Below are 14,029 nucleotides of genomic sequence, written 5' to 3'. Positions count from 1 at the left end.
TCCTGTGCACTATTCGATCTTTCTCCTCATTCTTCTCCCTTCTTTATTCAAATATATCCCCCAATGAATACGTCAAGATTCGTATCAATTCAATCTCAATTCATACCATACTTGGGTCCGAAATTGCGTGGTATTTTTCGGAACACTTACATAGAATGAATGTACGATTTTCTTTCTTGGCTGAATGACGGAGTTTGCATAATTTTAAAACAGCTTGCTAAACAGGCCAATATCTGTCGTCATTATCCTACATTATGTAAGCCTGCCTCCTGTCGTTTATTATAAATTAGGCTTAGGTCTGCATCTGTTTTTGCATTTCCACTCTAGTCATACTAATGCAAGAGCGCTTTACCTACTTTAAAAACAGCAAAGCTTAGTTTCTGTTTGAGGCTAGTGATGCGGTGTCCACCGTCAGCACAGCGGTTTGTGTGAATTCACAACTACTGACAATGCGAGTGGGAACACACTGCAAGACAGAAATAATTAGTGTGCGTATTTATCCATTAATCAACTGCAGTATTTATTAGCTAACCAAATGTCTAGGCTTTCCAAAAATGAAAACGCCGAATTATATTCTCAAATGTAAACTACCCCACAGACTGCAGCGATATTTAGCCACATATTTCAAAAACTAAAGTTCGTCGACTTTTTTGTTGCGCTGGAAGGAGAGCTGGAAGAAATGAAAAACAGTCGCGATAAATGTCGCGATTATAGAATGTACTTAGTGTGTGTTAGTATAAACTGAAATATTGTATAAAGCGTACCTCATTCCTTTAACAAACTTAAACAATTAATGTTAGAGTTATTTCATCATGTAGATGGCTACAATGATTTGCTTAAAGTGAAATTAAAACATAAATAACAAATAGAAAAGACCTTTGCCAAAAACATTAGATAGATGACTATTTGTTTACAAGGCAGGCTGAACTTCTTGTCCTCATAATGGATTCAATTGAAATGAATAATCATAGCAATCCCACTTACAGAAACTTTGCTCGTATCATTAACAGAAGTGTGAAACTTCAACTCCCATTTGAATTGATTTAAATACGCTGGTATTTTAAGTCTAATTAATTCTGCTGTCAGACTCCTTGACAGAAAGTGAGGAGTCTGCCTAACTCCAATTAACACCTTGTAATGAGACCAAGTACTGATTGCTCTGGCCTCCCAGGAAAGCTGCAAGAAATTGACTGGTAAGGGGTGAGGGGAGAGGAAGGTGGGAGAGGAGAGGAGGGAGGAGGGGAGGATGAGGGGGGATACAGACGGAGGAACAGAGGGCTAAAAATGTACCTTGTTTGCCTTATGTCTTCTCTGTGTCAGCGAATCCTAACCCACAGCACCTGCCCAAGTGTTCCACTGCATCCCTGTGTGTGTGTGTGTGTGTGTGTGTGTGTGTGTGTGTTAGGGTGCACAGATGACAGGCAGCTGTGTGGTGTGTCCGACGTGGCAGGCAGGGCGCTCAGGTTGGGTGGGTGTGAGGAGGGGAGGAGGGGGTTGGAGAGTGGAGTTCACAGGTGTGTCCTCCGTGGGTTGAGGATTCCGACATCTCTGGTGTTTGCAGGCCTGTTCCAAACATCTGGACTGGGAGGGTATCCTGACAGGTCTGTAAGGCTATGGTGTTTGGTCATTGATAGAGGAAGTATCGTTTGGCATGCTATCTTGAAGCCATCGCTTTTCACAGAACAGCCTGACTGCGATTCCGCTTTCAGACTAAAGCCTCTATGTTAAGCTTCATCTCTTAATCTGGACAGAAAATGTTGAATAATATTTTATAGAATAAAGATTTGTCTGGGTTTTCTAATTTACGGTAAAATATTGTAATATTGTTGGTGAGTGAGTGAAGGAGGCAATACAGAGCAGAGGAGATGGAGAGAGATAGAGAGAGAGAGAGAGAGAGAGAGAGAGAGAGAGGCAGAGAGAGATAGATAGATAGAGAGAGAGAGGCAGAGAGAGAAATACAGCATAAGAGAGAAAGGCAAAGAGAGGAAAATGATAGAGAGAGAATGTTGGCCTCAGTGGTGTGGTGGCCATCTTGTTGCTTGAGACAGAAAAGGCAGCCATTGCCCTTTAGAGTAAGCTTCCTCATACGGTGTTGTCCCCCTGCCTCAAAGAGCTCAGACTTTGCAGGAACAAAGCCAGAGGCTCGCACACAACAGAGGCAGGCCCTCGCCCACAACAGAGGCAGGCCCTCGCACACAACAGGGGCTGGCCTTTCACACAACAGAGGCAGGCCCTCGCACACAACAGAGGCTGGCCTTTCACACAACAGTGGCTGGCCCTCGCACACAACAGAGGCAGGCCCTCGCACACAACAGAGGCAGGCCCTCGCACACAACAGAGGCAGGCCCTGACACACAACAGCGGCTGGCCCTCGCACACAACAGAGGCTGGCCCTCGCACACAACAGCGGCTGGCCCTCGCCCACAACAGAGGCAGGCCCTTGCACACAACAGAGGCAGGGTGCCAGAGCCCCTGGAGCCGCCACAGGTCAGAACTCCAACAACAAGTCGATAGACTCGCCGCCGTTTTACAAGCATTCATGCAAGAGGTACAGGAATCAATAGACACTTCGACACTGTCATGCCCAAACTCAGAGAATGTCGACCATGGGAGGGATGCAGGGGGGGACCCCGGTGTTCATGCTCTCTCCTCACCAGCCACGCATGTTCATCCTGCCTGTGACTCCATGGCCGGACAGAGCTTTCACTTACAGTGCTGCATTGGCTCAAGGTGTCTTTTTATATCCAATAAAGTCATGTAGAAGAAGAAGTAGCCTGTGTTTTAGGCCCTATGGTCTGGAGAGTAGTGTGTTTGACCGCTGCTTTCTGGTTGAAGGTGACTGAACACTGCAACAAACAACAACAATGATTACGATAACAACAACAAAACAGTTCATAGTTTAACCGTAGGTTGCCTGTGAACTTGCCTGTGTCGGCTACCCAGCTGTGCATGAAAATGATTCTCCTGGTGTGATTTCTGAATTTGTGAAAGCATGAAGGGCGCAGTGTCTCATGTAACAGCGATCATGATGGGAAGAAGAATGCCTGGGGGGAAGAGGAGAGCACTGGCCGGAGATGAAGGTGAAGGGTCAAGTGTGAGACAGGCCCACAGGACAGAATCCACACTCACACTCACACTTACACTCACTGCCCTCAGGCCTTTTAAGGGAATGTTGGGGTCACTAGAGTGTTAAGTTCAAGATTTCACCCAGTTTCTGGGTGGTTTTAAGTATGGTATGGTCCAAGTAAGTTTACAGTTTACAGTTTAAAAATTGCTTATCTTACTTAATAGTAGTGATAGCTTACATAGTCCTGCTGTTAATATTATATTAAATTGTTAACTGTTCTCATTCTAATCTATTTATTAATTATAAAAACACTAAATATAATAATTATAACAAAAGGAATATCTGAATTTAATTTGACATTGCCAAGAAGCAATCCTAAGCTAAAAGCAGCAGTGTAAAGTGTTACACCCTGAGACACAATCCTGTATGTGGGCTTTCAGTGGTTAATTTCCACTCTTAACTCTTGTTGTTATTCTTCCACTCTTGTTGTTTTTCTTCCACATTATCTGATGTCAAGACGTCAGAGTCAAATGTCAAACGCCTATGTCTAATGTCAGTGATGGACCAGATGACACACATCAGCAGATGCCAATCAGATCTGCAAAAGCATGCTTGCTTCTGGGACCACCCTCTCACCCCTACCACCATATGGCATGCTATGCTGATCTGTGTGTGTCATATATTCATCATTTAGTGTTGGTAAGGAATTGGTAAGGAATGTGATGCACTCTCTACATTTTACACACACACACACACACACACATGCCAGGCACACACATACAGTATATGCACGTGCACACATTCACACACACATACACACAGAGGCCAGATGCACACATTCAGACACACACACACACACACACACACACACACACACACACACACACACACACACACACACACACACACACACACACTGAGTAAGGGTCCTGTACTGTGGTCTTGGCTGCAGCACCCCACACATAGGGCCCCGACCAGTGGTGCATGACTAACACTGGAGTGGCTGAAAACTGTCCCTTGACCAGAGCTGCACTTAACAGTGCATTGATTTCAGACCCCAAGCCCTCCCCAGAGACACTGTGTGTGTGTGTGTGTGTGTGTGTGTGTGTGTGTGTGTGTGTGTGTGTGTGTATGTGTGTGTGATGTGCCCCTGTTCCCTCCCAAATCGTCTGTATGGATGGGGGGAGTTGGGCTGCCCCCCTCTGGATCTCCCTGGTGGGGGGGGGGGCTGGGGGGTAGAGCACAGCAGGGAACTGTGGGCGCAAACACTTTGAACATGACCATTGAAGGTGTGTGTGTGTGCATACGTGTGTATGTGTGTGTGTGTGTGTGTGTGTGTGTGTGTGTGTGTGTGAGCGCGCACGTGCGTGTGTCCGCGTATTTTTTCTATATGTGTGTGATTGTGTGTATGTGTGCGTGAATGCGCGTGTTTGTGTGTGTGTGTGTGTGTGTGTGTGTGTGCTCATGAGTGTGTGTGTGTGTGGGTGGGTGCCTGTATGTGTGTGTGCACATTTGAGAGGTTAGGGATTGGTGGTGGTGGGCAGGGTGTGGTGGGAGTGCGGGGGACATGACAGAGGTCAGTCAACCATAAAGGCTCTGTGGTCAAAATCAATGCATTGGCACTTTAGAGGAGCATTTCCCACAGATTTAGGAAATTTCCCAGCTGGATTCTTAACCCCCTTCTCCCTGGTGTGTTTAGGAGGAAAAGGAAAAAAAACAACAGGGGCCTCTCTGAAGATGCCCAGCCTCCAACGTACTGTCCCACCACATCTCACTCAGATGCCCCAAAATGAAGAAGTCAATTGCCCCTTCACTGCAACATCCTGCAACACTTTCCAAACGCCTACATACCGTGGAATTGACACCTTGAGTCGGGGAGGTGTCACCTGCTTCACCAGCCCTTAGCTCATCAGTAGGCTGCCATTCTTATCATAAAGTCACTGCGAGGCAGTGAGGCACAAGTTACGAGGCGGGGCATCTTTGCTGTGTTACAGTGTTTTGGTATTCACACCGGGGGCACTTTATACATGTTAATTTCTGTTTGAGGCGTCCAGCGTTTGCGCTCAGTGTTCTGCTAAGCCTCCCCTGCTGCAGCTCTAAGTAGCTCTGACTCAGCCGTGCCAGCTGCGTGCGCCCGGGCGCGTGTTCCAGGGTGGCACATGCAACGTGTTTCCGCGTGCTAATGGGCTCGGCACCTCTCTCTTCCCCGATCTGACTAAGGGCACAATTAAGAGGTGAGAGTTTTGCTCGCCTCTCCACACTTTATCTGCGCTATTTTTCCAAGCGGCAGTGTGACTTTTTTTTCTCCTTTTCCAGGGGAGGTCTATTTAAAGGAAGACCCCCACTAACTGTAAAGGCAGCAGACTTTGGCGTATGCTTAAGCAGACATGACTACGGGCCTTTTTTTGGGTGCTTTGGCAGAGGGTGTTGAAGTGGGGTCTCTCAAGAGGTGTCTGAGTGCAAAGCCGCAGAAGTGAACTGAAAAGGTGTTGATGCTGCTGCATATGGTTTGGTTTTGCATTTCAAATCCCTTTGCACAGTGATTCAGCAGTAAACTATTAACCTCAAGTAAATGAAATTAAAGCCTGTCAGTTGTCTCCACATTCTAAAATATCTGTTTAAATTGACTCCATAATCAAAATATTTTACTTTCATCCCATAAATGTGAAAAGACCTTTTGGCCAGGAGAAATCATGTCTATGGAGACACTTTATACAGGCCAAGTAAAGTAATTTAAGTAGCCCTAAGAACACTTGGTAGCCCACTTAAAATGGGTCTGATTAGAACTACACATGACTTTGAATTTCTATTAATTTAAATTAAATTAGGCAAGTGACCTACCAATTAAGCAGTCAATTTGCATTACACTTTGAAGTCTTTGGAATCAACTAGTAGCCTTCAATTAGATAAACCTTTTTTGTAAAAAAAACAACAACCACATTTTGTAGTCTACACTGCCACCTCGTGTTCATTATGAAAAACGAAATAATGTATGCTTTCTAAAGTTTTATCCAATGACCAAGCCTTAATTGCCAGTCCTGCTAAAAAAAGATTTATTTATAGTACCAAATAAAAAAACATTACCATTAATTTAGTTAGAGCTACTTGAGAGATGTAGCCTAGGCCACTGTAAACTGCGTTTTAGATCAGCGCGACTCCATTATCAAACTATTCACAAATAATTATGATGTATTGTTTATGATGCCTTGCTTCTTGTTACTGGTTCTTGTTTGTATGATATACATGTGTGTGTATGTGTGAGTGTGTTTACGTGCAAGAAACAAAACACAAAGGTTAACCAAACTGAGTCACGCCCCAAACCACAGGGAGCTCCATCAACAGTAGAGAGAAGCACTTGAAAGAAACGAATGTTAAAACTTTCTAAGTACATAAACACCATGTACTAGTACTAAGTACAACAACTAGGAGGAGTGGAATGAGAAATGTTGCTTCCACAGTCAAATTCGTATTAACTATTAAGTGACGGCAGAAAGATATTTTAACTGCACATTTATGGTATAATTTCGCCTGCTCAGCCTTTGGTTACTGTGGTTACCATCCCGGGCACGGGGTTTATCCACGCCCATCCAACTGCTCTCTGTTTTAATTGGCTATGTACTGTGAGCTACGATTATGCTATAGGACTAAGCGCTTGCCACTCAAGTAGAAGGCGTGACATCGATTGAAGCGTTCTGAGAGGACTGTTCAATAAAGTCTTGGTAGCTAGATGGGACGTTGGATATCAAAACATTTTAAGAGGCAACTCACGAACGTCAAAGAATGACAGAGGAACATGAACATATGTCACCCCTCTTATCGTGTGTAAGTAATAGTTTTTTAACAGTCTTATTTGCTCAGCCTGGTGATGGTTCTTTGGCTGCCGTAGGTTAGCTCAGCTAATATTCACACCAGAGACAGATGTCTTGCGAATGATGACTAACGTTACAGTGCGAGATGATAATTTTGAAAAGAGTACATGAGAACAGTAGCTAGTGGCTGTGCATTCGTCTGCACTATTGACACGTAACTTACGACAGATATAGGCTAGTTTCCGAATACATAAGTGGCCCGGTAATCTCATCCAACTTTCCATCACTCAGGGTCCTTACAGTAGTCATGCAGTTCCCGGTTGCATCTTGTATGATCCTGTTTTCAATGCCATTGTATTCAAACCTGAGTTAGTAATGAGATAGATGTGTTCAGAGAACACAGTATCCGAAATGGATTAAATTCACGTCTCGTCGTAGAATGTACTTACATTTGAGTTGATACGTCTCTGTTTCTAGTTGTACTACTTTGTAGTTGGACTGAGCGTGTTTTTGACCAAGTCACTTATTTTTTTGACGTGGATATAGCTTAGCTAGCTAACGGTACCTGTTGAGGTTACTTAATTCCTTTCCCTTAACATTTACGTTAACTTTTGGCCAGTAACTTTACCAGAGAACGTTGGTAACTTGCATACTATGGTCTGCTTGTTCAGTTCGTTTTACTCCCTTGTAGATGTTTTGTTTGTTTGTAAAACTGCCAAGTTCTTGATACACTCTTAATCTCAATCTACGTGCAATATTTTAATAATCAAAATGAACATGTTTTTTGAAACAACAGCATCCTGTCAATCAAGTTGATTGTATAGTGTAGGCCTATGTTAAATGCAGTGGGTCAAAATGCTGTTTGTTGTTCTTGCGTTCTTTGAACGACTTAACAGATCTCATTCTCTCTCTTTCTCCAGACACAAGCCATTGTTCAGCAATTATGCAGCGTGTTCATATTTCACCTGCATGTGAAACCATATCCTATTTTTTCCCCTTCTGTTTTCTTCCAACATTTTCTTGAAATCAGCCGTTAAATTGTTATAAATTACCTACAACTGATAAGTTAGGACATCTTGACACCAGAACGGATCTAACGTTAGCCCTGGTGGTTTAATTTCGCAGCACTCGCCCTTGATCTAGACTAGAACCGCTTTCTAAAATGCACTTTGGGTAGAGTAACACCACCTGTCTCCCATATTTAACCCTACAACTTGAGCCCCCTTAACCCATATTAGTGATTGTGACCCTCTCCAGAATGTATTTACAGACCCTACTCTTCCATTGACTGTTTCTTAAACTGTATTGGTTTGAGGTCTAGAGGTTTGTTCGCTAGAACTAAATACATAGCCAGTGAACTTATGTCTGACTTTTGTGTGCGTTTGTGTATGAGTGCGGGCTGAATGCCTGTGTGTGTGTGTGTGTGTGTGTGTGTGTGCGTTTGCATGTGTGTGAGGGAGAGAGAAAGTGAGAAAGAGTGCTATTTAAAATGAAATATTTATTTACATATTTCTGAACAAGGCTCCCATTTATTCAACGAGTGGTTTGTGTATCATTTGGTTGGCAGACTTTGCCCATGTCACCATGTCATCAGCTTTGTGATTAGCCTTGCTTGAACCTGGCTTCAGTTTGAGAGAGGACTGCCTGACCCCATGTTTACATTTACCTTTATTCACTAAGTAGATACATTTATCAAGCATCTTACAGCTTAGGTAGCGACATATGCCATCTGTATGGGTGCCCCGTGGGTCTGGGTATCAAACAATATTAACACATTGCCCCATCCATTGAGCTACATTCACGAACCAGTGTCCATGTTAGCCGACCTGTACCCAATGTGACGGCATGTTACGTGATGAGAGAGGTGAGACCAAGGTGCCTGGGGTGCCTGCCCTGCAGCCTTCCCCCACTGGGATTTGCTCCTCTGAGCTTGCTGGGCTTCCCCAGGGATCAGGCACTTTGCCCCATGCTATTTCAAGCCTGGCTGAGATGCCTACAGACTGCCTTGGTTTCTATACGTATAAGCTATAGGCTAGGCCATGTGTTTTGTTTGATTTGAATAGCTCATTTGTAGTTTGAGTCTCTTTGTCTTTTTTGAAACTTGAAAAGCAGTTTTTGTTTTTATCCTGACAGTCACAATTGTTTTTAATTAAAGTAGGCCTATTGTAAAAATATTTAAAACTTCTTTTCATTTTACTGCCAAACCAAAGTCCAGGGTGTCCAGGCCTTGTTCAGAGGAGACAAAATAACAAAAATGTATTTTACATATTTTACAGAAAAAGTTTTAGATTCATTTTTTTTTTAAAAGACACACACACACAATAGTTGTCTGGCATTGAACAGAAAGAAAAAAATGTCTCTGTGTAGTTTTGCATAGCTGTGTAACACAGTGTTGACAGTGACAGTACTCTACTACAAGTCCTAGAGGTTGGTACTTAGTTCTAATGACTTAAAGGGCCGTGCGTTTTAGGGGAGCTGAGTATACTCATCTCGTTAAAGCGGACCCCTGCATGGCTGCATTTAGTCCATAAGCCCTGATGCACACTCTCTGAAGCCTGAGGCGCAGCCTTCACACAGCCCACTTCTAGCTCGTTAGCGGTCGCCTACGAACCATCTGTGTTTGGGTCAAAGGTCAAACTGTGGACAAGAAGTCCCCAGACCTGTTGCAGCTTAAAGGCATCACAGAAAAGTGTCTTGTTATCTGTCTTTTTGCATGAGTAACTATTGACTGAAAAGGTAGGGTGTGGATTAAAATGCGGGCAATAGGTGTGTGTCAAAAAACGACTGTTCGACTGTTCCACTCTTTAAGTGCTGTTCAGGAGTTTTTTTAAGGGCTGAGACTTGGCTGTTTGAGACTTGTGTGCGTGCAGTTGAATGTGCCAGAAACTGGTTGTGATTAGTAGTGTGTGTGTGTGTGTGTGTGTGTGTGTGTGTATGTGTGTTTGGTATGGTGGTGTGACCTTTTTTGCTTGAGCTGCAGATTTGGGCTGCAAGTGTAAGCTGGTGGCAAGAGCTTGGCATTTGGATGAGTAGTATTAGCCTACCTGCACACATCTGACACGACTCCTCTCTCTATGCTGACAGGTACAGTGTAAATAGCGTCTGTTATGTGCGCAGGCTGTGCAGTGTCTCGCTTTACTCCTTACTGCTCATCCATCTGTTAAATGCCACCTTGATTTCTGTTCCACTCCTCTCTCCCTCCTTCTAACCTCTCCGTAATTCCCTTTATTACATTATTTCCCTTTTATCTCTCTTCATTTTTATCCTTGCCCTTGATTTTCAGGTAGATGAACCTTCCTGTTGCTGAAAGCTGATTTCAGTTAAAGGTTTTAAATATTTTGGTTGCCATGGGTTGCTTGTTTGCTTGTCTGGTGATCATTATAAAGTGCAGAGTGCTACACATACAGCAATCATTGTTTATAGCACCATAATAAAACATTACAAAGTTACACAATGTTTAATATAGGCCCATAGCCTAGTAACTACAGAATGTTTTGGTGAAGGGCACATGTCTTGGTCATAGCCTTCTGAATTTGTATTCAATTTCAGATGAGGTTGGAAGTGTTTTTTGCAACTTAATCCAACAACAAAAGTCAGTTGGACTGTAAAAGGAAAGCATCACCTTCAACCCAAACCCATAAGCCATAATCCATATCCATGTTTGTGTCATGCCTGAGATGTGCACTCTTAATTGAAGTCTTTGTGGGCGACCATGTAGAACACAACCATACCACATTAGCTAGTCTGCTGGGAACAAGAAAAGTATGTACAGATCATTTGATGTGATCCCTCGCTAGCCTAGCGGTTGTGAAATGGCTTGGCTCATTATCAGTCACAAACATCTCCAGAGGATTCAGTGTGGGGTTGTAAACAAGATTCTACTGGGCTACTTGACGAGCGCACAAAGACTAGCCGATGTATGCGTGGCTCCAAGCAATAATGGTAGCCTCATGCCATCGGGAGAGGGTGGCCTCATGATACAATGTAATCCTGTTTGATGAGCCACAACACAATTTCAGTAATTCGTTGTTTTTCAAATGTTTTTCATATAGTAAATGGTGTTCTGAGATACGCTGACATTTACAACCTTGCCACTGGGACATATGTGCTGTACTTAAGGGAAAACTTTGGCAATTTGTTTTCTCTTTATTCGTCCTATTTCTGTGTGGGGCTGCTTTGAGCTTAGTTTTTTCCCCTTGCACCCAGCCAATGTTCAGTGACCACTCGAAATCTGAATTATTCACTAATAGATTTATGCTTTCTTGGTGCTTTTGGTGCATCTAAACCATACAGCATAGTACATAGTAAGTTATTATGATTCTATTCTGAATCAGTTTACCACCTCTGCCCATCATTACAGCGTCAGGGTTATGAGGTGGGCCGTGGTGAAACCAAAATTTAACAGCTGCATAATTTGCCAGCCATATCACATTTCATTCTAATTTCTAATTTCCTACTGGCAGTTAATTAGCCATGCAATGGATTGCCCTCCAAATGAGGTTATGCTGACAATAATGTCCCCCTAGTGGATGCTTTGCAAGTCTGTTCTTATTCTGATCTACACAGGTATTTATGCATTCATGGCCTGTAACATGGCTGTTAAAGACATAACCGCACTACCTGTTTGGGTATGTGACTAAAGGATACACTGACAACGTGTGAAAGAGAATCCAGAATGAAAGCTTCATTACGGTGGTTTTTAAGGCCTATGTCAAGATTCAATTTCAAGGTTAATGCACCTAAATAGATTGACCTAAACTGATTACTTTTTTGCTCAGTTGAGGAAATCTGTTACTCTACTTCTGATCAGATTCTGTTATCCTAAATGATGACGGTAGGCTGATTGACTGACATTTCTATCAGTACGTGCGCTCCCTGAGAAATGAACTATTAGCACCTTGCTACACCAGTGGAGCAACAGGAACGTGGCATTGAACAGCAGAGTTGGTTTGGTGTGTCAGAGACAAACCAAAATGTTAAAACAGCATTGTTTTGAGGTATTGGATTGCATTACAACAATAGGGTATTGTATCTCAGCTAATTGTTTCAGTCAGTAGCGAATTTTGTGGGGTCAACATATTTCGCCTAATCATTTCCTGCCATATGGAAATCGTACTGTATTGTGGAAATCAAATGCTCAAATGCATCACAGCCTTTGTTCAATTCCTTTTCAATTCCGTGAATTGAAAAGTTCCTTTTCAATTCCGTTTCCTGTTGAAGTAAGCATTCAGGCAAGCTCAAAGTAAGGAAAAAACTAATTTAACTGGGAGCACTATTTGAAATTAAACCAAACGCATGGCTATCACTTCTACTAGGTGTTGTTGATACATTTACAAGACACTACTTTCCAAAGTGACTTAAAGTACAGTTCATATAAGGGGCCTACATTTGATCAGTGTGTGTGTTCTCTGGGTATCGAACCTATGACCTTGATGTAGTTAGCACCTTGCACTCCCAGTTGAGCATGTAGAAACGCTGGGCCTCTGGTGATTTGTTTACACATGAAAGCGAATGTTGCCATGATCCCTGTGGCACTATCCCCTCCCTAAAGTACCAGGCCTTGCGGTGAATGAGCAGCTCAGCTCACACGGGTCTAATCCCATTAAGCCCTGAGGAAGAGCCTCTCACAGGTGCTCCACCTCAAAGCCCAGCACCCGGGCCTCGAGTTGCAGGGACTAATCTGGCTATCCGTGGGCATTACCGGGGCTGGGGGAAATCTCTGCCGTCGGGGTGTGACCTCCAGAACGAGGAGAACGCCACCGCAAACATGGACTAGCGCCAGCGCTGCTGATTAGCCGTATCTGATCAGTGAGGCACTGAGGTGGCCTCCCATAGCCCTCATGTACTGCCTCAGGGCATCCACCAGCTGTTTGGGTGCTAGGTGAGTGAGTTAGAGAGTGTGTTATGGGTGACTAAAGGGCACCGTTTTCAATTTCAGTGGTTTCTCCTGTGCACGAACGACCAGCAGGTGGCACTATTGTCCTTGGTTTTAGGGGTTGCCTGAGTAGCAAATTAAAATTCTGAGTATTTTAGTGGGACCTTTTGTGCCATATGTCTGTCCACGTGAGGCTGTGTCTGTACGTGACAGAGAGTGTGATCAAACCCTCCTCTAGGGGAGTGCATTGACAACGGGGCCAGGAAACACACAGGGAACATCACACACACACATACACACACACACACACACACGCACACACAGTAATGAATGACATCACAGGGTAAATTGAAAATTGAATTCTAACTTTTCCAAAACATAGCCTAACTTAGCGAAAGGATAATGGAAGATGAGTCATTTTAGACTATCAACGCTATCTCTTTTTCTCACATCTCTTTCCATTACTTTAATTGTTTTGTTGCCGCTGCAGTGTGTCGGTCGGGGCTTTTTAAATGGATGAAATCTTTCCTTTTAAGCCTCTGTGTGGATGAGTGTGCAGGGTGATGTGCGTGTCGAGCTGCACTTGAGAGGGCATCGGTGAAGGGAGAAAGCTGCGGACGTCTGCTGGCGCCAGCTTCAAATTTCTCCTGGGTGCCGTAGCGATGACTCATCGTGTTGTCATATTGGCAGGGTTTACTTTCAGCAAGATTTGCCAGCCGGACGTCTCTCGCTTGCGCTTCTCTCTCTCTCTCTCTCTCTCTCTCTCTCTCTCTCTCTGTGTTGTTCTCTCTCTTTGTTATTTCTATTTCCCTCCGTATCTATAGTATTCTATTTCTCTCTCTCTCTCTCTTACTCTCTCTTTCTTTTCATCTGCTTGTCTTTCTTAAATCCCTCAAAAATGGTTCCATCACATTAATAGCCTTGCATTTGTTAATCCAGCCCTTTTACCGCAGCACAGTTCTGAAGAATAGTCTGTTTGGGCTTGAGAAGATTAGGATCCTGAAAGAAGCTATTCAAAATGCGTAGCGTAGTAGAGGATGCACTCTCAGTGACCTGACCTATGACACATTGACGACGCCATAAAACACACTGGAGGATACCTGTCAGAGGGTCACATTTTTAGCTGACCTTGCCACCTCCCAGATAGCTCTTCCTTTAACGGCACGAGGAGGTGTGTACTAGCCTCGGTACGTGTGGCGGTGCGAGGTAACGTTCACTCACACGGTTGAGTTTGTGGCGCCGTGTAGAAGAGTGTCGGCGTGTGTCTCCAGGAGGGTC

At 43.8% G+C, this 14,029-nt stretch overlaps 1 protein-coding gene across 5 annotated transcripts in view; it reads left to right on the top strand.

Annotated features, from left to right (window-relative positions):
• The first annotated feature begins 6,743 nt into the window (after nt 1-6,743).
• The window catches only part of LOC105903637 (sodium bicarbonate cotransporter 3-like), a 65,415-nt gene continuing 58,129 nt past the window's right edge, over nt 6,744-14,029 (top strand). For 3 of the 5 annotated variants that reach the window (XM_031585651.1, XM_031585648.2, XM_031585649.2), the window contains exon 1: nt 6,745-6,889. In XM_031585651.1, the coding sequence (XP_031441511.1) occupies nt 6,848-6,889 (42 nt within the window). In that variant the 5' untranslated portion in view covers nt 6,745-6,847. Of the gene's footprint in view, nt 6,890-14,029 lie in introns of all 5 variants that reach the window. The other 2 variants (XM_031585647.1, XM_031585645.1) reach the window with 1 other exon arrangement.

The sequence above is a fragment of the Clupea harengus genome, chromosome 19 (assembly GCF_900700415.2).
Source record: "Clupea harengus chromosome 19, Ch_v2.0.2, whole genome shotgun sequence".
Lineage (NCBI taxonomy): Eukaryota > Metazoa > Chordata > Actinopteri > Clupeiformes > Clupeidae > Clupea > Clupea harengus.
The sequence above is the reverse complement of the archived record's forward strand: the minus strand, read 5'-3'. Positions and strand labels throughout refer to the sequence as shown.